Raw genomic sequence first — 26,729 nt, forward strand, 5'->3', positions numbered from 1 at the left:
CGAACAGCGGACTTGTCCATGGCAAGTGCCATAAGAAACTACAACAATTAATTTGTTCCAGATTTTTTACTTGCAACATAGGTGGGAAGTTAGGTGATACTGAAAAGGCTTTGGTAAGGAAAGTTTTAGTTCGAAAATGAGTCAGAATAACTTCTATTTTTCTAATGTAGGGTAGTAATCGATATTGAGCTTTGAAATCTATTAGGATGCTTAAACTTTCATTATATTTTAAATTCTACCATGTTCTTTCTGTTTCACGTTGCTAGTTTGGCGATATCCAGTTAGAAATCGATATTGAGCTTTGAAATCTATTAGGATGCTTAAACTTTCATTATATTTTAAATTCTACCATGTTCTTTCTGTTTCACGTTGCTAGTTTGGCGATATCCAGTTAGAAACATATGGATGGAAAACCCTTTTCGTCAATGCAGGAGTGAATTAGGATTCAAGTGAATTCAATGGAAGTAATCGAGCTTATGATCTTTGAGACCTCCTGAACAAAAAGTCTGATAACATACTTGGAATGGGTGTTTGAAAACTGTAGCATTTTCAAGACGGATAAACTGTCAGTTAATTAAAGTTATTATTTTATTGATTAAGGGACTTGGTGATCCATGAAGATTGCTAGGGCTTCACTGGTAAAATTGCTACTATAAATTGAAATCGATTCTGAAGTAGTTTCACTTATAATGATATTTTAGCTTTTGTTGGGGGCCGCGGTGGCCTGGTGGTAAGGTCTCGGCTTCGGAACTGGTGGGTTCCAGGTTCGTGACCCGATTCCACCGAAGAACCGTCGTGTAAGGGGGTCTGTTGCACGTTAAATCCGTTATGACCAAATGTCCTCCCGCTGGAGTGGTGTGGTGTGGAGAGGGGGGTGCCAGCTCAGGTGTAGTCCTCGTCATCTGACCGCGGTTCCAAATTACGAGGTCCGTCCCAAAATAGCCCTAGTGTTGCTTCAAACGGGACGTTAATATAACCAAACCAAACCAATTAGCTTTTGTTGTTGGACTTAGATGCGTAGAATTATTTTATTCATCCAGTTCTGAAGTTTATACGCTTTGTACAATATTTTCAATTATCCCTAAATATTGCTATGTATTTCTGCATACATTAGTCCTTTAGATGTCGTGGGTTTACCATCCATTTCGGGACCGTTTTGTCTGAATGATTCAATTTAGAATCTACAGAATACTTGAAGTGTTTGTAGATTGCATGTGATAACAATTAAAAAGTTCAAAAAGGAAAATATTGACTCGAAAGTGAATACACTTTCGAGGTGATGTTTTCATATTTTTGTCCTCCCACCAATTTAAAAATTTCATATTCTAATTTGGACCTGTGCATATGGTAAAATATTTCAAAGATTTGTCATACACTGCTTATTTATATCTCGAATTCACGGATGATGAGTCAACATAATATAATATAAATCTGCAGTTTTTGATCGATCTTGATGAAATTAAAAACACATGTTCTTCAATACAGGAGGAAGATAACTATCAACATTTCATTACTCAAAATATAATTAAAATATAAGTTAATTAAAATTTAAGTCCAAAAATTAATATATAGTAAAAAAAGTTCAATAAATGTGTGGCGTTTGTAGCTAAATTTCTGAAAATATTTTCTCCCAAAAATAGTTTTTTTTTTTTTTTTTTTACATAATTTAAAATCCAAAAACTATTAAAAACTAACCATTTTAATTATACCTATTTCATTTCTGTACAGTATTTTATCTAGTCTTAATAAATTTTTAAAATTTAATTTGACACTCGATTTACAATAAGGTTTTTATTACTATGATTCATTTCAAATTAATTTCATTATTACATCAAATATTTCCTCGCGTGTTTTTGAAAGTTGAAATAGAGATGAAAAAAAAAAAAAAAAGAATACTTTTTTGGACGTTGTGTCTGTAGTAGAAGATTTTCACATCTTATTTTATTTGAGAGTGTGTACGCTTTTTAATTTGAACTCGCATTAATTTGTTGTTAATTGGTTCCATTACATTCATACATTCATTCTTACCAAATAACAAAGTCAGGTTTTAAGTAAATGCATTTGTTTCATATCATAAGTTATACTGCCAGGAAAGCCAGTATTTCGAGCAGACAAGTTAATTTTACACCAAATTAATGAAGATTTTTGACAATATCCTTTGACAATCGAGCAAGTTTGAAACCACTCCGAGTTCATAAAAAGCATTTTTAGAATTATGTCTGTCTGAGAACAAAAATGAATGAAATTTAGTATATAATTATGATACCTTAATTATACATTTGTAGTATATTTGGGACCCAATCGCTTGATGAGAAGAGAGTAAATATACATACATTGGTTATTACTGATTTTTTTGGGAGGGGGGGGGAGGAATAACATTTTTAGTATGTTGGTTGCATGAAACGAGAGCAACATTGGTAGAAACTAGCGAGAGTGGTTTCCCATAAACTTTCTCACATACTCTCCAATAAAGGCCTAAACTCCCTCGTAGGGCCGTGGTGGCCTGGTAAAGTCTCGTCTCGTGAGCCGTAGGGTTTCAGGTTCGAGATCCGATTCCACCGAAGAACCGTCGTGTAAGGGGGTCTGTTAAATCCGTCAGGGCCAAACGTCCTTCCGCTGGTGTGGTGTAGAGAGGGGGATTCCAGTTTAGATGTCGTCCTCATCATCTGAACGCGGTTCAAAATTACAAGATCGGTCGTCCCAAAATTGCCCTAGTGTTGCTTTAAAACGGGACTTTAATATAACTAAACTAAACTTAATTCTCTCATAAAATTAGGGACCTTGGGAAAGGCCACGGATATTTTGTATGGTATTGGTGAACGATATTTATGGAATACATATCTTTGACGTGAATCTAAAAATTTTATTAAATCTATCGCGAAAAAATGTATTTTGGATGCTTTCTGCCTGTTGATTGGCACCAATATTTGACATGAAACTACAGTTAGAACCAAAAGATAGCATACCGAATTTCATTGACTTAAGTAATTGTGTTTTACATGCATGCGACAGAACAGATCAACAGTCGGTTGACGCATTTGGTTCAAAATTTGAGAAGTTTCTATTGTTTGGATTATTAACCTGTGTATCAAATTTTATCTGTTTAGCTCTTTAGCCTTTACAATTTCATTGGTATTTGAAATTCAGACTTTTCGCGAATGGATTCCGTTCAAAATTTGATAGAAATTTAGTTGTAATTACATATACCAAATTTCAGCCGTCTAGCTCAAAGCGTGTTTGAATTATCATGCTCACAATTAGACATAATGACAAAAATAAGACTTTTGGACGCAAGGTCTAAATTTTTTTAATTTGTCAAAATCTCGAGCTCAAATTTTTCGTTAATTACAAAACTATCTTTTTGCATATTTCGCATGCCAGTAAATAAGAAAGATGATTGTTTCTCAAGAAATTTTTTTCATTCAGCATTGTTCCTTTTTCATTTGAGGTGATGTTTATACATAGCAGCCTTAAAACTGAATGCATAAAGAGTAAAAAATAATAATATTATTATTATCTACATCCTGTGTAATTGTATAAAAGGCCCATTTTTTCCTTTAAAATAAAACAAAAATTAAGACAAAACTAACATTACAGCTAATTGCCAGATTTGAGAAATCATACATCACATGTTAAACATGTCAGAGATAGTAAAAAGATTGATCGATCTTAACAAAAGTTGATGCAATATAGCTTTATTCTGATCAAATGAAAGTTTAAGATTTCTTAATGTCTTCGGTACATCTTCTCTGACCTTCACGATTTTTAGTAATAGATTAGAAAAAGAAGAGGCTCTTGTTAAATTATGTTTCACTTGAGTGATTTTACAATCGACACACGGCATTTTCCAAGTGCGTCATGGAAAATGAGAAAAGATACAATTAATTATGATTAAAGTATAATTTTTCGCTTTTCTTGTTAATGCAGGAAGTGCGCTTACAGGATTGCAGCTTACTGATTTTATAATAATGAACGTTGGTTTGTGAGCAGATGGTTTTCAAGTGTCAATACTGCATACTAATACTACTAAAAGTAAGTAACTCATACTTTTTTCTAGTATAACTTATTGATACTTAATTGTTTAATATCTAGCATATGTTTAAAATGTCATTTAATAAAATAATACGCCAAATTAATTATTGGCCTTTCTCATTTGATTAATCTCAATCATTTGTTTAAAATATAAGCTAAAATACAATAATGCCCAAAGTTGTACAAAGTGGAACTGACAAAAAACATACAAATCGGTGTCTAACTTTGCATAGTGGCGGATTTAGATATTTTTGTGGCCCTATATGGTGCACTTTACGAGACTCTATATATTTTCACATTCAACACATTTTTAAATAATGTACATGTCCATGATTTTTAAAAAAAATTTTTATGAAAAATTAACCATATTTATTTGTTACCAGCATTAGTATATTATTAAAAAAGTAAATAGATATCAATCATTTTCTTACTTGCAAATAAAAGCATATAATTACTATGATGAAATAGCAGAAAATGATAAACTACAAATAAATATAATATTTATAAATGTTATTCTTTTATAGGATTTGTAAAATGGAATTCTAAGTAACTAATTAAATTCTTAATTGATATTTCAATATAAAATAAACTAGAAACTGGTAATTCTTTATTTAATAATGATTTTAATCCACATATTCTATCCCTAGTAATTTTTATTTTCTGGTATGCATAATGTAGTAAGTATAGTAATCGTCAGAAAATTGGACCTTGAGATGAGTGATGTAGTTCGATCAATCGAATGATCGAACTTGGCAAATGATTCCGCAGAAAGCTCGATTAAAAAGACATTATTAGCCCTGTTGCAAATAAATTTGTAAAAAAAATAAATACATATTCTATGAATTATAAAAAAATTAAAATAATGTTAACTTATTGAAGTATGACAAATTATAATTGACTATATGCTAGATTAAGTTGCTTAGTAATAAAGATACTTACAAACTTTCAACATATTTTTAACACATTACATACCAAGTTGTGAAAATGTGCCCGAAGGTAACATTTTCCAGAAAGTCGCATCGCATCATCATAATAGCTACATCATGCTGTACTGACTGGCATTGCAATGTTTATATATATATATATATATGTGTGTGTGTGTGTATGTGTGTGGTATCGAAGTCTGTAGGGAAGAATCTTTCTAAGTGTGGCTTTCGCAGATATAAAAGAAGAAAATGCGTTAACCACTTAACTGTTTTATTTTCTTTACTATCTAGCTTCGATGACACCTTCTATTTTGGGAATATATTCTTATTTTGATTCAAATAGAAATCCATTGAATACTTGACTTATCTATGTATTCGAATGTATCTATGCATTTAATATTGAATGGGGCTTTTTTCCTTACAACTGTGGGATGTTTTAGTGGAGAAGGTTGCAAATTGGGATAGTTAAGTTACATCCACACATAAAGAATGAGCGGCGACTTTTTTTATATAAAAATAAACATCTTTTAATTTTTAACGCTAACACATCGACAGACAACAGATTTTTGTGAAAGAACGGAAAATGATCTTTTTAATTCGCACAGCTTGCGCGCTTGATCGTAGATAACTGCTTCGTACTTCCGGTGCGCAGTTAGGAAAATAGTTTTCCGAATACAGTCATTTTGATGGAAGCAGGATCGCCACACAACTATCAAAATTCGATAAATCGATGCAGGTATGGCATACGGGCAAAACAGTTAAGCGGTTAATGCCATATTGTTCATATGTGAGCGACACCAAAAGAGCTAAAAATGAATGAAACTAAAACAGTTTACAAAATCATAAATCACATAACATATTTAGTGTATGTGATGTATTACAACCAATAACAATGGCCTCCTAGAAACTTTCTGATGTAATCTCCGATAAATTTTTTTATCCCCATCCTCCCGCATAAAATTTTGAACTTTAATTAACGGCACTAGTAAACTATAGTTATGAAATATAGATCTTTGACGTTAATCTAGCATTTTTACTGATTTTTATGTATTTTCGTTGCCTTATTGCCAGTGGATGGATACCAAAATTTCACTCAGAACTAGAGTTGTAGTCGCAAGATAATATACCGGATTTCATTGATTGAAGTCATACGTTTAAATGCATGCAGACCGATAGATGATCAGCTCTTAGATGGTCTCAAGTTTGGTTCAAAATTTATTAAGAATCATTCATCAATTTAGATGCTAATCCTGTATATCAAATTTTAACTACTTAGCTTTAACTACTTGGCTACTTAGTTAACTACTTAACTACTTAGCTAGCTAACTGTGAATGAATTTCATTCACAGTTAGGAAAATATTTACACATTTGGTCATGAGTCCACAAGCCAAAATTCAACAATCTAACTCAATTCGTTTTTGACTTGTCGAGTTCGCAAACGGAAAGACATTTTCCAAAAATGTATTTTTCGGACCCTTGAAAGTTTGAAATTTGGAGATTTGATAAAATCTCAAATTCGAAATTTTTAATTATTACAATACTTTCTCTATACTTCGTATAGGAGAAATGGAATATATATAATATATATATAATATGAGTGTAACATTATTTTGGTTGAAGCAGAATGCAGGTTGGACAAGCAGTGAAGAGACGTCGTATCTTTAATTTCGTTTAATTCTCTTCCGTGTGGCAGACCTGATTATTTACAAGAAGACGCAGTGCGGCACAAAAGCAGAAGTAAAGAAGGGAAGGAAAAAGGGCAGAGACAAATGTTCACTAGTCTTATATAACATGGGATTTCCGGCCACTCGCCAATTTATTACACGTGGTGACCTTTAACACCTTTTCAAGGGCACCGAAGGATCACTTTCTCTTGAGACGTAGATTGATTGCGCAGTAATTTTTTCACAGCTTCATACATGGAATGAGATCAGAAAATAAGAGAATATTTTATTATGGGCTAAATCAAGATAAAGTTTTAGAAATCAATTTGGATTAAATTAAGAGTTTAAAATATCATTACATATATATAATTTTTGAATTAGAAGGCAGTTTCGAAGACATTGAAGAGATTTTCGATTTTTTGACGTCTTTTTATTTCATCCGAGGGAGGCACTTATTATTTACAAGCAGGAGCGACGAGCACACACACAACGTAGCACGACACAGAGCGGAATGAGGAAAAGCTCCTGAACATTTTATCCCTAGTCTTATATAACATGAGATAGTGATAGGGAAAATATTTCTCTACAGTGCTTATATACAATGAGATTTCGATAGGGATTTTCGTTATATACGCGCGAATCAGGCAAAGGAAACACAGGGATCTTTTAAAAAAGAATTTGTCAAGTCAGCGCTATTTTGTCCCTTCACGCGGAGTGTGGGAACGTGAGGCTTTTAGCATATTCAGCAATTTTACAAAACTTCTGTTGAATTAATTAGATAGAAAAAGTGGAATGGGATCAGGAAATAAGGGAATATTCTAGAATGAAGTTAATATGGGCTAAATTGAGCTAAAAATTAAGAAATTAAGTTTAAATTAAATTTTAAAATATCATTATATATATGTAAAGAATTTCGAATCTTGTCGGCTAAATAATATGTAACATATTTTGGTTGAAGCAGAATGCAGGTTGGACAAGCAGTGAAGAGACTTTTTATCTTTAATTTCGTTTTATTCTCTCCATGTGACAGGCATGATTATATACAAGAAGGTGCAGCGTGGCACAAAAAACAGAAGTAAGAAAGAAGGGCAAAAAGGGACTAACAGATGATCACTAGTCTTATATAACATAGGATTTCTGGCCACGAGCCAATTGTGGTGACCTTTGACACATTTTCAAGGGTACAGAAGTATCACTTTCATTTGATACGTAGTACTGATGGAGCATTATTTTTACAAAGGGATTAATTAAACCGAAAGTGGAATTGGATCACGAAATAAGAGAATATTTTACTAGGGTCTAAATTAAGAGTTTAAAATATCATTACATATATATATATATATATAATGTCGTGGACTTCAGGAAAATATTACCCATTTGACCGTGGCACACATAATAGTGTTCCATAGTGTCGAATAATAATGTGCATAAAAGTGGGAACCGCAAAATTATGAATTAAGAAAAAGACGTGTTTTTAAAAATTGTTTATAGTAATAAATTAATATACTGTCACATTAGAAATGTGTGTTGACTCTGTTATCCATTGTTTTGAATCAATTCTTTGGTTGATTTGGCATTTGATACGAAATGGAAATCCCTGTTATGAATCTCGATAGAGCTAATACGCTCTCAATTTAGAATTCATACTTTACTAACTTCGTTAGTAAAGTATGCCCACACTTTCAGATCAAGAAAAAAATAAGGAGTACACGTCCACTTTTATTTATGATTGAAAATTTTGGATTAGCAATTGATGATATGCGAGAGTTTATTCTGTTATCGATGCGAAGGTGGATGTTCTTATATAAAACATAGAAAGATGCATAGAGGTTGGAAACTAATTTTTCCAATTCATTAAACTATTTACAACAATTCAAAATCATTAAAAATAAATCATTTGACATTAAGTTTAAGTTAAGTTTAATTAATACTAAAAAAACTTGAGATAATTCAGGACATTTAGTTCAAATTTAAAGAACTTCTTCAACTGAGAACATACAGTCGAAATTCGAAATATCGCGGTTAATTTGAGAAACCTGTTCATTTCATTCTACTTATCTGAATGTTTCTATGTTACAATACACATTTTACAATAATGAAGTATGTGAAGTTTTCACCCGGGATTAAATAATATTAAATTCCCGTTCGGCAGCTACATGAGGGTAGGACGTTTTCATTTTGAATCATTATCAGATGACGAAATCAACGTCTGAATCTGTACCCTTCTTATCAACCTTTCAGGACACATTAACGCGGTTCCTTTCGGAAGAATCTATAAGGGAGCTTTTTAAAATTTTACAAGATTAATAGATTAATAGCAAAAAAATGCAACAATGCTGTTGTGTATCTTTATCATATTGTGCGAATATCAACCGGCCTCGTGGAGATATATATTATCTTTTGTTGAAAGGCAAAGCTGTAAACTTCAATCCAAGCTAGGCAAAAAATTTTTAATCAACCTTTTTTCTGCTAGATAAAATTCAGAATTATAAATTTTTGCTAGTTAGTTAGTTAGTTATATTAACGTTCCGTTTTAAGCAACACTAGGGCTATTTTGGGACGGACCTCGTAATTTTGAACCGCGGTCAGATGATGAGGACGACACCTGAGCTGGCACACCCCTCTCCACACCACGCCACACCAGCGGGAGGACGTTTGACCTTGACGGATTTAACGTGCAACAGACCCTCTTACAGGACGGTTCTTCGGGGAAATCGGGTCTCGAACCTGAAACCCTACGGCTCAAGAGCCGAGACCTTACCACCAAGTCACCGCGGCCCTATAAATTTTTGCAGACACGGCGGGGAAATATAATAATTTTCTGTTCTAATTATTATTCAATTGTGATATAAGATAAAAAAAAGTTTCAATAAATTTCTCTAAGTAGAATAAGTGCTTTATAACTACCACTAACTTAGTAATATAAATTAGTGTCAACCATATGGGGGGGGGGGTGCGGCGGATGCTGTGCATCGGGGCCCCGGGATTGTGGGGGCCCAAACATGATCAAGAACTAAAATGACGATTCGAAAGCAGCCATGTACTATAGTATCCAAATGGATTGTACTTCTTATATTTCCCATAAGAGACAAACGTCAGTCATTATTAGATATGCAAATTTTGAAGAGAAAAGTTTAACTATAAATGAGTCATTTATAGGGTTTATTGAAGCAACTGGTGTAACTTGAGAAAGACTGACAAAAATTCCATTGAAAAGATTGTATGAACTTGATTTAGATATTTTAGAAGAATGAATTATAAAGGATAGACATTCAGCAATGGTTGCAACATGAAAGGGAAATATAAAGGTGTACAATCTAGAATAATTACTCTAAACTTTCATGCAATTTTTGTGCCTTGCCTATTACATTTCTTTAATTTATGGATTTGTGATGCCGCTTCCAGCAGAATATACTGTTTTTTTTTTTGTTTTTTTTTTTTTGATATTGAAACTTTTTATTGCTTATTTTCTGCATCTATAAAAAATATGGGATATTTTACAAAAAACATTCAAATATTACTCTTAAAACATTATAAGACACTCGTTGGAAAGCCAAAATAGATAAAACTATTTCAAGCAAAAACAATTGTTCTTGATTGATTAAATTTAATTTAGTCAATAAAATTAAAACTAAAATCCAAAATTTAACACAGTTTTAGACGAAACTAAAGAGATAGCACGCAACTTGAATATTTTAGAACATGTTCCTGAAAAACGAATAAAAAAAGTAAAAGCTTATATTCTGAAATAGTTGAAGATGAAATGAGAGAAAACCTTGTAGGGGATAGATGTTAATTTTAACGCTGTAATTGATACTGGTATTGTACAGATAGAAAATAGATTTAAAAGAATTTCAAATAAATCACTGATTTAAAAAAATTAAATAAAACAAGAATTAGAAAAATTTTCTAAAAACTTTAAAAAGTTTTATAACAGTGATGTAAATGTAAACCTCATCCAAGAATTTGGTTTGCTATGGGATTTGATTTCGAATAAAAGGGATGTAACTAACGCACAAGACATACTGCAGTACGTACTAAATAATTATTATAATGAATGATTTATAAATATATTAACTGTTTTAAAACATTTTTGTACGTTGCCAGTTTCTATGACAAGTACTGAGCACTCTTTCAGCAAATTAAAATCAACAAAGAATTGTCTTCGGTCAAGCATGTGTGCACAACGCTTAAATGCACTTGCTGTATTAAGCACCGAAAAAGAAATTGCAAAAAATTCTGATTTCTCTGAAGTAATTAATAGCAAAAATAAAATCACGCATTAAATAAGCATGCAATTGTAATATATGTTTTCAATTGTTTTTTTTCTTTTGCTTTATTAAAAACTTAGAGCCCCAAATGGTGTTTTGCACCTAGGCCTCTTTATAAAGAAGGCCGACTCTGAGTTTCAATCATAATAATAAAAATTAAAATTCGGAAAATCAGAAATAAATGAGTTAAAATTCATTATAACAATGTTAATTTGATTTGAAAAATATTTGTAATTGTATTTTCAACTATTCTCGTAACAAATTATGAAGCTGCATCATTGTAATAATTAATGCTTATTTTCTTTATTCATTAGATGTATTTCCTAATTTCTGCCAAGAACATTTCTCTTATTTGGATTATCACAGCTTCAGTGCTTTGTAACGGGATGGAAACATTCGCTAACAACTTTGGAGATATCATCTACAGTGAATTGGGAGATATGGGAGCTGACTGTGAACCTGTGGACAATTGCAAGAGAAGTAGACAGAACGACGAACTCGCCACATACAACTGTAACTGTGACAACAATTGTTCTGAATTTGACACATGTTGCTTAGATTCGGAATATAGAGGTACCGGTATACCAAGAGCTATAAACTCTGATATAAAATGTCTTCCACTTTATCGTTCAGAAATTGGCGTATTTATGATTGATAAATGCCAAAACGGAGAAGATTTGGATATTGAAAGTCTTTGTAGAAGCAACGGGGAAGATACTGACGATCCTTTCTTGACGATTCCAGCCACAAGTTTGGCGACTAAAATAACTTATAAAAATTACTTCTGCTTGCTTTGTAATGAAAATATCGACCGTGATCAAGTAGTTTTGTGGAATCTTCACTTAAAATCTTTATCTAAAGCGGTCGATAGTTCTACCCTACCTCGTCTGAGGTTCGATAATTTCACCAGGTCCTGGATGGTGGACGACAACGGAACCTCTGAAGCAACAACATTAACAATAGAAACGGAAAAAAGTGTGATTCCATTTGTTAAGATATGTAAATCTGGTGAAAAAGGATTGATTTCCAACTGTTCCAAAGAATGGACGGATGATTCCATTATGCAGAAATGTGCTGCTTATATGGCAGTGGTTGGATTTTATGGAGATGAGGGCTGGAAATGGTACAGAAACCCACACTGTGCATTATGTAATTACGAAGATGTGAAACGCCGTTTCTGTAGGCAACCTATATTGCACACAAGATGGACGTTTATCCAGGATAATTTCTTTGTCGGCTTATTCGTGATGAAAGATGATGAGACATCTTGTGGACTTAAAATGATTTACGATAAATCTGCAAAAAAATGCAGATGCAATTCGAGAGAATCAATCATGCAAAATGGAAAGTGCGTGAGCAAAATCGAATAAGTTTTAAAATAACTTTGAGATGAATCTAACATTCTTTTACTTTTTCCACTGCATGTATTTATATGTATCATATTTAGTATTGTTTTGTAGTCTTATAAATTACCTGTCGATTCTGAGAATAAGTTGTGGTATAAGGGTGCTTATAAATAAGTAGTTCGATTATTAATTCATACGGCTGGACAAAGATGTAATTCAATGTAATGTGTAATGATTAGTTTTCAAATACTTCTACTTAACTTGACTTCATTGATTTTTGTGAAGATGGAATTTTGTAATTGGTTTTTCATTCATTTCTTGCTGTGCTAGACTTCGGACGAAAGATGATTCTTAAAAAAAATTGACTTATCTGTCTTGCTGTAGATGAAAATAATTTTAATATTTTTAGAATTTAATTACTACTTAATGAATTAATTGAATTGAATTTTGAATCAATACTAACTCGTTTTCACTAAAATTATTTTTAAAAATTACCAAAATTAAAATGAAAATTGGGCAACAGTAAAATTGCAATCATTAAAAATATAATTTATTCATTTTAAAATAGTAAAAAAATAATTTTGCCCAATATTGTTTTTGTACGTTTTTATGAAAAGATTCAAAATCCCATTTAATTGTTAAGTGATGAAAAATTCTTATAACCACCCTGCCCCAAACAAATGACTGCGGAGTGCATATTTTCACCTTCCAAGGTATATTTATGCCTAGCTTTGGCAGTTCTAGGTCAAACGGCCTGTCTTGTGTGTGTCAAAACACACACACATTCTTCTATGTTGTTGATAGACGTTACTGATTTCCGTGCTGTTTCACCTCATGCTATCGATAGTGCCAGTAAGGGTTATATGATACCAAGTAATAAGCGAGCTCCAAGGTTTCACTTTTTATTTCAGTTTTAACTCTTCAATGCACCGTGTAGCCATTTGCATATACTTCTTTATTTCCATTTATAAGCTTCACGTGATTATTCTAAAGGGCGATAATGAATGTTTCGAAATGCTTTTTCTGAACATTTTAAAAGCTTTTTGATAAATATTTGTAGGAAAGACATGGAAATAGCGGTAGTATAATTAGATTAAAATTGGAAACTTGGAAAAATTCTAAAATGGCTGTTGTAAGAATAGCTCTACGATTAAATATACTATCAAAATATTTTTTCTTTTTGGCATTTTAAAAAATATATTGATAAAAAGGGACTTTAATTTTTAATGTAGAATTATTATAATGTGATTTGTGTCACGGGGCTACAGTTTAATTCATAATATATCCATTAGCACATTTTTAATTTTTTAAAAAATTTTATGAAAAAATAATTACAAATCTTTTCATATATTTCCCCCTAATTATATGCAACTATTCAAAGCAAATATATTTCTTCTTTTTTTTTAAATAATAAGTCATGCATTCTAGGGTAAATTGTAATCAAATATCTTTTATTAGTCGGAAAAGTTTGAGTTCAACTGCTGATCCTTCATTTAATACGAATTTTAATTAAACTTCAACAGACATCTAAATGAGTAATCCTTATTATAAAGTATTAACAAGATTTAATTCTTACTTTCTCGTATACAAACTATAGAGAAAATATTTTAATCATCAAAAATTCAAAATCTAAATTTGACGAATCTCCACTTGTTGACCTCTCTGAGTTCGAAAAACACAGACAGACAGAAAATGCCTGTCAGTCTATCTGTGACAACGATAACTCAAAAACGCTTTGAGCTAGATGGATGAAATATGGTATACGGGCTTAAAACCAAATTTAAGATTTCTGTCAAATTGTAAGCAAAACTAAGGAAGTCTGTCTGTTCGGCTTTCGAATAAAAGTTAGCATGATAACTACAAAACGAAGACAGCTAGATTGATAAAATTTAGCCCACAAATTTAACAACTTCAATTTAGACACCTACCAAATTTTGTGCCAAATCCAAAAACTCGCCAGGATCGCACGATAGATTCAATATAAAGCTAAATTCATGCCAAAGATTAATATTTCGTAAGTATTGTACACCAGTGCATTACAAGGCTTTCACTGAAATAATATCTTTATTAGAGATTATGCAAGAAAATTTTGGGGAGACTTCCCCTGCTGATTAAATAATTAGATAAGATGCGAAATTCCCAATTTTGGTATGCGTAAAGAGTAATTATACACGCGCTCTCAGCCGAGACAGAGAAGTTTTTTATTTTTTTCCCCGAATTTGAATCGCCAAGATTAATAGCTACTGAAATTTTCATATTTTATTATTTTATGAAATTTTAAATATTTTATGTCAATGTGTTTTAACGTTTTCTTCAGCAAAATATTTTTAAATTTCACATTTTGATAGTCATATAAATATTACTTGTATAGAAGTCTTACGCTATTCTGTTCATTGTACTATGTATCTTTTGTCAGCTCCCCTAAAATTTGCACACATTAAAGAGGAAGAGATTAAACTTCAATTAAAACAAAAACTGTTTTGCTAAAATTTTATATATATATATATAATGTCTGTTTGTTTCAAGAAATTTCTCCTTAATTTAAGACACTGTTTTTCGGGCGTATCAAATGTCCCGTTATGAGATCACGATAAATTAAAATTCTCAAGTGTAGCTTTAAGTTCTCCCCCCCCCTTTTTTTTTCTTGTACTATGCTAGGCAATTCGAGCAGGAAGAAAAATAGAAGTAAAATAGAGTTTCTATTAATCATGTCGTTAGTTGTAGAAGGAGGTGAAAATAATTTTAACAATCTTTCTGAACTTTAAAAACAAAATATGGTATAAAGAATAAGAAATGAAAACAGAAAACTAATTTGGATCACATATTTCAATAGAAATAAATAATGGTTAATTTTATGGTACTAAAATTTAAATGTTTCACGCTGAGGAAACTCATTTTTTACATTTTAGATAATTCAACTCTTATTAAGAAAGATTTTTAAAAAATAGGTGAATATGTTCACTATTACCTCCTAAAAGATAATGGGCAAGAAGAAATATAAAAGCAGGGTAGTTTCAACAATAAACTTGCCATAGATCTCTATCTGAAGTAAATACTAAGGAATAAGAATGAAATGTGCTAAATTATTAATAATATGTAGCTGAAAGTAGGGTTTGAAGGTTTTCAAAAACCGGTTTTTTAAAGTATATTTGTCACATTCGAAAACCGGTTTTTAAATTGAGAAAACCGGTTTTAAGAATTCATATTATTGTGTAAAAATTAATTTTGAACTTATTTGATTTTCTATTCATTCTATGCAACGGACAGCAAAACATTTTTTCAACGTTGCAAGTTGCGTTGGCCAGTGCTTGTGCACTGCACAGTTGCGCCTCGAATTCGTCAATTTATGTTTTTCATGAACATCCCTTTTCATTTTCTTTTCTAGGTGAAACAAAAGTTTGAAAAAGTTCATCTCTTGCTTCTCGTCGGATGTTGTGTCTATTGGTATGAAGTCGGTGCTAATAGAAACGTCAGCAATTTGACTGGCTCGTTTCGAGGAACGTGTGAAAGGAATAAATAATTCCCCGTTTTCTGCTTCTTGATCATAGTATTTAATGATATCATATAAAATTTTCTTCGTACCACTCCTCAATGCTTTTTTACACCACTTGAACTAGCCATATCAATACGAAATATTCAGTTAAAATAAAATGCTGTCAGAAATGACATAACACTCACATACACGTGAAAAAAAAATAGAACTAAAAAGGCATCTAATGCGAGAAATCCAAGGTCAAATGTGCTCATCGTTCCGCGTCTCGCCCCTTGATGGAATGGAATTGTCGAAATGTGGTCTCAAAATCCGAACCGTCTCGAGTCACGACAGGTTTGCTTAATATTGTGAAGGTGAAAACTGGAAACAAAAATATAAAGTTGTTATATTTGGTAAAAATAACGTAAGTATTAAATATGTTTAATTTTTATGTTTATATTTTCTATTTTACATTTTAAAATTTAAATTTTATTTATACAGGGTGTTAAAATATTCCATATTTTCTTTCGCAACGTTTTAACATAAATTATGTCTTTAGCAAGCATCAGAATTAGATTAAGAAGTGTTTTTTTTTTTTTCAAAATTCCTACAAAATGTGTAGATTAGATTATTTTAAATTGCAATAATATTAATAGTTAAAATAATAAAATTGTAAAATAAACGTCAAAAATATTTATTCAATAACTTTAATTTCATTTTTAGATAAAAAAATGAGTAAGTCGGAAGTTTGGGATAGTTTCAAAAAGTTCGATATAGACAAGGCAATCTGAAATAATGTAATAAAATGTTGAGCTGCAAAGGAGCATCTACGAGCTATCTACATAATAATTTGAAAGCAGTTCATAAAATAACTGTCGGAAATAATATAATTCTTTATTTTCTTGAAGACCCTGAAGAAACACTTACAAATCCAAAGACAATGAAAGCTGAATTTTCATTATTTGAACAAACGAATAAAAGAACAAAAAAAACTTAGATTTGTAATTTGATGCCAAACTCAGTAACTAGTGAACGAGTATTTTCCATTTCAGGCAATATTGTGTCCAAAATAAGAACGAGACTTAGCCACCGTTCAATGGATATTTTGTTTTTTAAAATCCTATTTTCTTAGGAGAAATTAAAATTAGTGAAAATAATATAAATATTATTTGAAATTTTTGTATGAGTTTCCGTTATTTTGTGTAAGTAATATGTATATGTAATCTTCAATTTTGTTTTTTATATTTTGACTTTGATATTGATTTCGTTTTTTGTTATATTATATAAATTAAAATAAAATAAAAAAAAATAGAATAGGGGAAAATATTTTATTTTTCCTTATTCAATTTTTTTTTTTTTTGACAAAAATTCAAAACCCGGCTAAAACCGGTTTTTTAAAAAGTTGGTTTTTGTATAAACCCTAGCTGAAAGGGTCATATTAAGAAAGTCATTTGAAAAGACAACAACGCTTTGATTATCAAATACACCAAAATTTATTCATCTAGCTTTTTTATGTTCGTAGTTATCGTGTTCTAGTACTGAAACAGAGACAAACTTTTTGAAAATGAATTTCTTTAAAAATTTAAAGAAATTTGCAAATTTAGCGTAAATGGCACATGCCCAAATTTCATTTGTCTAACTCAAAGCATTTCTGAGTTATCGTGTTCATATAGTGGCAGATATACATTTTTCTAAAATGTGTTTTTCTGACTTGGGGAAATCGAATCTATTGATAACTGAAATATTATCTTTACATATTAATTATCTGAAAGATAAACAAACCAGCGTGAGTGGTCTCAAATCTTTTTCACATATTCTTTCATAAACTTGTTATACCAGATAATGCTTCTCATGGCATTGTCTTGCAATAATTACAAAAAATTAATTTTTGGCGTGAATTTAGCATTTTCGCTGAATTTATCGTGTCATCCTTGGCAAGTTATTCGGCGATTAATCCCTGACATGCGTTAATAGTATCGAAAAAATCCAATTTGTGTTTTACAAACGTTTTTCTCAACTAGTGAGGTAAATTAAAACATTTCTACTGAATCTATCATGTCAACCTTGGCGAGTTATTTGGCGCTTAATTCCTTCATACGATAGTAGTATCTAGAAATTGAATTTGTATTTCAGTCAAATTTTCCCCAACCGATTGAAAGAAAAATGTGACACTAAGATGCACTTATAACCACAAAATCTCATACCCAATTTGATATATTTAAGTCATTCCGTTTTGGAGTTAACGCGATGATGTCAAATCTGTGTACCGAATTTTATCTATCTAGCTTTCTTACGTTTTGTAATTATCGTGTTAACGTATATTTGTACAGTCGGTCTTCCTCTGAACAGATTCTACTGAAATTTTAATGATCTAAAACTGATAAAAATCTGCGAATTTGATGTAAAGACAGTATATATATTTTAGCCGTCTAGCTTAACCCTTTCTAGGGCCGTGGCAAGTATGCTTCCCACCAAATTTATCAATATTTGTAGGAAAGTATGTAGGTTGGCATATGTTCTGACAATTTTTTTTTACTAAGACAGAAACTTAGATGCCTCAGTTCTTTATCTTACACAAAATGATGTGTCTTGATGTGTTACTTAATTATTAATTAACTAAATTAATTAATGAATCAAATTAAATTTATCTAAGTTGAATGAATCCATTTTCTTATTCTAAATTCAAGCCTAAAAATATTTTAACATAATATGACTAGAAAAAAATGGCCCTTTAAAGGGTTAAAGTGTTTTTAAATTATATTTGTCACAGACAGACAGGCAGACTGACATTTTCCAAATATGCTTTTTTTAAAACTCGGGGTAGTTTAAAACGTAGAGATTCGTCAAAATGTCGAGTTCGATTTTTTTTTTTTTAACGATTACTACGCTTTCTATATACTACACATACAAGAAAGTAAAAATTAACCTAAATTAAATCATTAAAGGGGTTTTAAATTGAAATATGAAACCAAATGTATCTATTTTTTTAAGAGATGGATCTCATAGCTGTCAAAGGCCACAAAATCCTTACATCTGCCACTGTATGCTACTGTTTCCTTCAATTTACGCCACTGATGCTCTGATTAGAGAGTGCACTTGTAGAATGAGTTCATCCTGAATTCATTGTTTCTGAACTATCATTTTATTTACTTAAAACGTTTTAAAATTTTTCCATATTTCCAACCCTTTTCAATAACCAAGTAATATTTAGAAAATACGATAATATCATTTTAACACCCCCCCACCCCACCCCATTTATTAGAACATCTCGAGGTAAAATATTAAGATATATGGTCATCTTGTATCAGCTCATTCCATCAAGCGATAAAGAGAAATATAAAAAAAAATGATAATAAATAATTGCCTTGACTTAGCATAAGTGTATTGATCCGAAAGCGTGGGCGTTAGTAAAATATGAGTTCTACAACGAAAGCTCTTTTGTGATTTATTAAAGGAAATTCCCATTTTGGGATCAAATACCCAATATGGCAATGAACTAATTCAGGACACTAAATTACACAATTTAAATGAGAAATAATTTATTACATATATGAATCTAAATGACAAGAAATCTCGAAAAGGATTTTTTAACATGTAATTCATATCTGTATTAGCTGTACCAATCGTTTAAGATATATTGGAGAGTATTAAAAAAAAGAACTTCCTCTGCTGATTTTGCAACATATGATCGCTTATTCAAATACATTTAATCTATTATACTCCAAATTTTTAATCTATTATTTTTTTTACGAGAAATAAAATACTATTATAATTACTCCTTAAAATAACTCAATCTTTGTCTAATCCGTCATACTCTCGTGAGAAAGATTAGTATTTGGAAATAATCAGAGTAATGAGTCATTGATGGAAAGAATTATTTTAGGTTTTATTGCCGAGAATCCATAACATTTTCTATATTACTTAACCATGTCATGATTTTACGTTGAGATTACTTAATTTTAACACAAATCGAAATTCAGATACATTTTTTTAAGAAATATTCTATTTGAGCTACAATAGGCGTTATTTCTATGCTTTGATCAATTGATAAATAACTTCAAATTATGCATTGTCTAATTTTCCACATTCATATTATTTCAATACTTATTTCTATTTCTATTAATAAGCCAGAGGAAGTGGTCATCCCAAAACTTTCTCGCATAATATCTTATAAAGAGATGCTATAAAGATAGCGCCTTGCATATTGGCGTACAATAGTTACGAAATATTAACCGTTGGCGTGAATTTAGCATTTTTATTGAATCTGAGCTTTAGCGAGTATTTTGGCGATTAATTCCTGGCATGCGGACGAAAATATCCAAAAACAGAATTTTGGTATCAAATGTGTTCTACCCAACCGACTGAAACAAAAATTTGATACAAAACTACGCTTAAAGTAGCAAAATTACGTACTAATTTTGATACATTTAAGTCATTGCATTTTTGAATTATCGCTTTTATATATTTCTGAAGGTACAAACAGACAGACGGTCAACTCTTTGTTGAATTTCGCTCAAAATTTGACAGGTATCTTCAATATAGATATTAAATTTATGTTCCAAATTTTATCCCTCTAACCCTCTTCGTTTTGTAATTATCGTGTTAAATTATATTCGAACAGTTGGACAGGCAGACTTCCTCTGAACGGATTTTGCTCACCATTTGAAGAAATCTACAAATTTGATCTGAAGACCGTATACCATATTTCATCCGAATAGATCAAAGCGCTTTTCAGTTAACTTTGTAACAGAAAGAAAGACGAACATTTTGCAAAAATGTGTTTATCGAACCAAGGGAGGTCTAAACGAGATTTGTCAAAATCTGGAGTTCGAATTTTTTGACGATTACTGTACTTTCTCTATATTTCGTGTACAAAAGTAAAAAAGATATCGTATTTGTGTTGACGCTTTACAAGATAGACCATTTGATCTAGAATTACCAAATTTGGCACATGTATATGTTGGAGTGAGTATTTCGGTGCGATTTTTTTGAAATTTTCATTAAAATATTAAATAATTAAAAACTAAGCGAATCACTGACTTTTTTTTGGATAACTTTTAAAAATATTATTGTTAAATTATTTCGCGAAATTTTTGCGTTATATTTTCGCGACAACTTTTTTACTGATAGTATATGCGATTTTTACCTGAATTTTTCAATTTTTTTAAAAATATTTTTTGTGCGCAATTTTAAACAATGGATTTCGTCATTGCACTGAAATTCATCGTTATCATTATTTCATCAAATATTTAATCGCATGATTTCCTACCATTGTTAAGATTGCAGTAATTGCCAAAATGTTGATAAAGAACGTTTCGCTTTAGTATTCAATGACATGTATATGTGGATGTTGGAGTGAGTATTTCGGTGCGATTTTTTTGAAATTTTCATTAAAATATTAAATAATTAAAAACTAAGCGAATCACTGACTTTTTTTTGGATAACTTTTAAAAATATTATTGTTATACTACAATATACAATGAACAAAAGTGGATAGGAAATGTTTCGTTTGACTCTGATAAAATAGCAATACAGATTATATAATCTTTTAAAAAATTCTACAATTTGGATAATAAAAAAGATACAAGACTAATCATTTTTAGCCCACTCATAATTATTTTCTCGTATACAAAGATAAAATACTGTAATCTTTAAAAAAATTCGAACAAGAGATTTTGTGAATTCCCACATGTCAGACTTCCCTATGAAAAACACATTTTTAAAATTTTGTCTGTCTAAGAATATGATAGCTAAAAAACATTTTGAGCTACATAAAAGAAATTCGATATGTAGTCTTTATTCCAACACATATTTTTCTATCAAATTTCCAACGAAATGCATTCACTGGAAATCTGTCTGTCCGCTATCTGAATACAAGTGAACATGATAAAATTTGATAATAATAATAGGTTTTATTTTTAAATTAAACTCATATCAAATTTTAAATGATATCCACCAAGGGATTGGCATTTGTTGATTTGCACTTTCGCGTGCATTTTCAAGGCTAAAACTCAACCAGCGGAATTGGTTCTCTCAAATCTTTCTCGCATATTCTCTAACAAACTTGTCGTGCTAGATAACGCCTTACCTTAATTACGAAATATTAACTTTTGGCGTGGATTTATTTTTACTGAATTGAATTTACTCATCAATGGCGAGTTATTTGGCGATTAATTCCTGGCATGTTTTAATAGATACAAAATTGATGTTTTAGACACGTTTTTCCCCAGCTGATTTGACATAAAACTATAGTCACAAAATCTCTTACCAAATTTTATTTATTTAAGATACTGAATTCTTGAATTACCACGCTTACATGTTTCTGAAAGTATAGATCAGCAGATTGTGAGCCTTTCATTGGATTTGACTCAAACTTTCGCAGCTATCTACACTATATAGATCAGGTATGGCGAGCCAGTGGCACGCAACGCAATACTTTGGACACGCTGCGAGATCAAGGCGGTTTGCATTTTAGTTCAAAATAACACAGTTCACTATGAAGTATTCGCTTGCTGAGAAAGAAGTTTATTTGAAAAGTATTGTTTCAGAAACTGATGATGCCCCAAATACGGTGGCAAAAAAAGGGGGGGGGGCTTTATTAGTTTATTTTAAAGAGACGATTCTTTTATTCCACTGTATTATTCATCAACAAGCCTTGTGTTTTAAGAGTGGTTTAACATCTCTTGATAATGTAATGGCGTAAGTCACAAAAATAGTCAACCTCATATCGTCGCGAAAATAAACGGTAGTTGGCTGAAGTCAACTCGGTATATAATGGCTTACTAATGAATAATAATGTTCGCTGGTTGAGCCGGGGGAACGTACTTCAAAAATTTGTTGACTGTTTAGGGGTTTGCGATGAGCGAGGATAGAACCTGGGACCTTGTGGTTAGCAGTCCAGTAACATAACCATTATACAAAAGTATGTGCTCGTGTAGCGTAGTTGTTAACTGGCTTATATGCTATTCACCAAAGACTCTCCCTCCAGTGAGTCGGAGGTGAGCCGAACGATATGGCTGTTGAGTGGTGATGTATTATTAGCTGTTGTCTAATGGGCCTGTACCCAGTTCAGTAGCGAAGTGTGTGTGGTTGCTGATGCTGCGTCAAGTGAATCTGACGACTTTGGGTTGCTGCGTCAAGTGAATCTGACGACTTTGGTTTGCTGTGGGTAGATGGCGCTACAACAGCTGTACGATGGTTGAAGGTTCATCGTCCGAGGTCACCAATTTAGCAGATTGGAATGCGCGAGGATAGTATTTAGCTGTTGATTCTAATGCACCTGTATACCCAGTAGTAACATAACCATTATACAAAAGCATATGCTCGTGTAGCGTAGTTGTTAACTGGCTTATATGCTATTCACCACAACTGCTTGGACGAAATCGAACTGTTTCTGCAAAATGAGGTGGAACAATATCCTCAGTTGTTGGATGCTATATGGCTTTCAAAATTGATGTTTTTTACAGACATATGCCAACATTTTAATGAATTGAACATTAAGCTTCAAGGCACAAAGAAAACAGTTGTCTTCATGATGAAATATGATGATAATTTAATTGCATATATTAAAGATTTAGATGTACATGAGAAACCAGACTAAGAAAAAGTTATTGAAGAATTTATTCCCGTAATTGTTTCTTCAATCAAGGAATTTTCAGCGAGATGTTTTTAGTTCAAAGAATTATCAGAAACGCGAAATTTTATTGTGTACCCTGATGTGACTTCATTTGATAAATTGAACTTATCCCAATTCGATTAGTTGGAAATTGAAGAATTTAAAATGCAACTGATTGATTTCCAGTCTAGTTCAATATGGATTCAAAAATTTATTGAAACTAGGAAAAAGTTGAAGAATTGATTGGAGCAGAAAGATTAACAAGCAATATAAGTAAAAATGCCAGTAACGAAATTTTCCGAAGTATGGAATTCGATTCCAGATACATTTAATGGTTTGGAGAAGCTGGTTTATGCTATTTTAACCATATTTTCATCTACCTATGCCTGCGTGTCATTATTTTCAGAGATGAATAACATTAAAGAATCTTTTAGAAATCGTTTAGCAGATGACTCCAATTCAACATTCATCTTACAATCCTAATAAAAGTTTTTGGTCATCTAATCTGCAACAACAGATGCCACATTAATGTTACTTTAATTGGAATTATACGTATAACTAAATCTATACAGTGCAAAACGTATTTTTTCTTGGTAAATAAAGAGTTTTGAGTTGTTAGTATTTAATTTTTTTACTTTCCTAATAATCACAAGTCAAAATTATTTGACCGCATGTCTATACCACATTAAACATTTTTTTAAAGAAAAAATGGCACGTTGATCCATAAAGGTTCGCCATCCCTGCTATAGATGTTAAATCTTTGTACCGAATCTTATCCATCTAGCTCTCTTTTCTTTGTAATTATCGTGTTAACTGATATTCGAACAGTCTGACTTTCTCTGAACTGATTTTACTCAATATTTGATAGGAATCTGCAAATTTGGTGTAAATCTTATGCTAAATTTCAGCAGTCTAGCTCAATGCGTTTTTGAGTTATCTTTGTCACAGATAGACAGATGGACATTTCCAAAAATGTGTTTTTCGAACTGAGGGAGGTCTAAAACGCGGAGATTCGTCAAAATCTCGAATTCGAATTTTTTGACGGTTACTGTACTTTCTGTATACTACGCATAAAACGCAACAACTTAATTGAATAAAATTTGGTATGTGATTTTACGACCAAAATTGTGCTTCTCTGTAATTTTTTTTTTTTTGGTTTTTAACCGATCAAAAAAATAGGCGCCCAAAATGCAGACTTAATTTCTTTGCAGAGTATAGTAAAGTATACTGTGAATATATATTAATAAAATATATTTCGACTAAGCATTTGGGATGTCTTTTTTTTTCCACCGATTAAAAACAAATTTTGTCCCAAAATTACGATTTTATTGTCAAGATCACATACCAAATTTCATGTATTTAATATATTTACATTTTCGTGTTTACCTGCATGCGAATGCACGGACAGATAGACTGTAAACCTTAAAGGAATGTGGTTCAAAATCTGACACGGATATACACTTTAGGTGCTAAATTTGTGAATCAAATTTCATTTTTCTAAGTTGTTACTGGTCTGAATTATAGCTCTTAGATGTATACAAAAGTACAGACACACGTTTTTCTTCTTGTCTGATTTGGCACAAAATTTGATTAAAAAATATACATTTTAATTGTTACCTCTCTGTACCAAATTTTATCTGTCTAGATCACTTGTATCGGGACAATCGGACTTCTTGAGAATGTATTTAGTTTAATATTTAATAGAAATCTTTAAAGATGGTGCAAACACTGCATACAAAATTTTATCTATCAAGCTTAAAATATTTTTGAATAGTCATGCCCGCAAAGCAGACAGGCGTAATTTCTTAAAATTGTTTTTTAGACTCAGGGGTTTAAAATATGTAAATTTATCAAAACCCCATTTTTTTTTATTTTTTTTTTTTTGACGAATACAATAGTTTTTCTTTGTAAACCTCGTATGCAAGAAAGTAAAGATACATGATAATTTGTCATTTTTTTAAAATAATATTTTTATCAGCAAGAATGAAATCATTCGCCTAGTTATAAAATCTCAGATAAAGCCGCAACAAATTTGGGATTTAAAGGTTTAATATGAAAACATTAAAAGCTAAAATTAGCTGATAGGTGAAATTCCGTTAAAACCGTTGGACTGAAAAAAAAAAAAGATTACAGACGAATCGTTCCATTTCACATTTTAATGCAACTTTTTTTATCACTATTATTTATCATTTATCTACCAGACACAATTCTTCAATTTTGTTGTTTTATAAGCGAAATCGAAACTTTAAATATGGGGAATACCCGAATTCTTTTTCGACAACTACGAATTGACACAGAAATCTGACATGTAAAGCTATATAGCGTAATCTAAAACTTAAAGTTAATTTACTCACAAAATTTTATAACTGAAATCAAATGCTTGTTCAGAACTTGACTGAAATGATACAATTCATTCTCTGAATGAGTAACTCGTTTCATTGTATTTATTACTTATTTTATTGCATTTTCCAAGTTAAACAAATATGAATTATATCCGAAAATGGCATTAAATTCAATGGGATTCGATTTTGCGATCAGTGATTAGATGCAACGTGTAGGAAAAGAAATGGCCTTAAAGCAATTAAGGTTCTACATATTTTATCTTACTTTTCTTCTCAGAATGTACACATCGATATATTCATGACGATGATGAGTAAAACAAAATTAGAAACTTCTACAGTATATTTGAAAAAAGTTTCGTATAGAGATACAATTTACCAAGTACCAATTACTTTGTACCAATTTATCATATCCTTAACAAAATATTTGCTAAATAGATTTCTTCTTCTTTTTTTAAAAAGAAAAAAAAAACCAGTCCTAAATAAAACTTTCATATAATTAAAAAAAAAAACTTCACAATGTATTATTGTTTTAAAATACTAATAAGTAACAATTTATATGATATTAATAGTTTAAAAAGAAACAATTTGTGACCAAATTTCATAGCAGATTCCAATTTACCACAGCCATAAAACATTTTAAAGAAGTAACACAAGAGGCTCATTTGAAATAAAATACATACAATTTTTATAATTGAATGATATTTATATAAATTAATAAAAATCTTAAGTTTTTTATTATACATTTTAAATAATAAATGTGAATGTCAGAAGTAAAATTCTACAGGTAATTCTAATTTTTCATTCTCTATAGGTATTATAAATATTGTTTTGTTATTTATTATTTATTTTCTGTATATGAAGTACCAAGAATAATATTTATTTCTTCTCATCATAGTTCTTAAACAACTTTCAATTAGAATGTTAATTTCATATACATATATCGACGCGATCCGTTAGTCTACATAGCAATACAAGAGCAAAAGAGACCGAAAATTTGTCTTTTAGTGATTTTACAATAAGATTTTGATAAGGCTTTCTTTGAAACATGTAGACTTAGGCA

General features: G+C 31.0%; 1 protein-coding gene across 2 annotated transcripts; it reads left to right on the top strand.

Annotated features, from left to right (window-relative positions):
- The first annotated feature begins 3,916 nt into the window (after positions 1-3,916).
- On the top strand, positions 3,917-16,235 carry LOC129974874 (uncharacterized). 2 transcript variants are annotated; one of them, XM_056087642.1, is made up of 3 exons: positions 3,917-4,032; positions 11,209-12,242; positions 15,626-16,235. In XM_056087642.1, the coding sequence occupies exons 1-3, from the start codon at positions 3,991-3,993 to the stop codon at positions 15,627-15,629; spliced, it is 1,080 nt and encodes a 359-aa protein (XP_055943617.1). In that variant the 5' UTR covers positions 3,917-3,990; the 3' UTR covers positions 15,630-16,235. The 2 variants fall into 2 exon arrangements, with proteins under 2 accessions (XP_055943617.1, XP_055943616.1); XM_056087641.1 differs by lacking the exon at positions 15,626-16,235 and having other exon boundaries at positions 11,209-12,505.
- The last annotated feature ends 10,494 nt before the right edge of the window (positions 16,236-26,729 follow it).

This window comes from Argiope bruennichi, chromosome 7 (assembly GCF_947563725.1).
Source record: "Argiope bruennichi chromosome 7, qqArgBrue1.1, whole genome shotgun sequence".
NCBI classification, from domain to species: domain Eukaryota; kingdom Metazoa; phylum Arthropoda; class Arachnida; order Araneae; family Araneidae; genus Argiope; species Argiope bruennichi.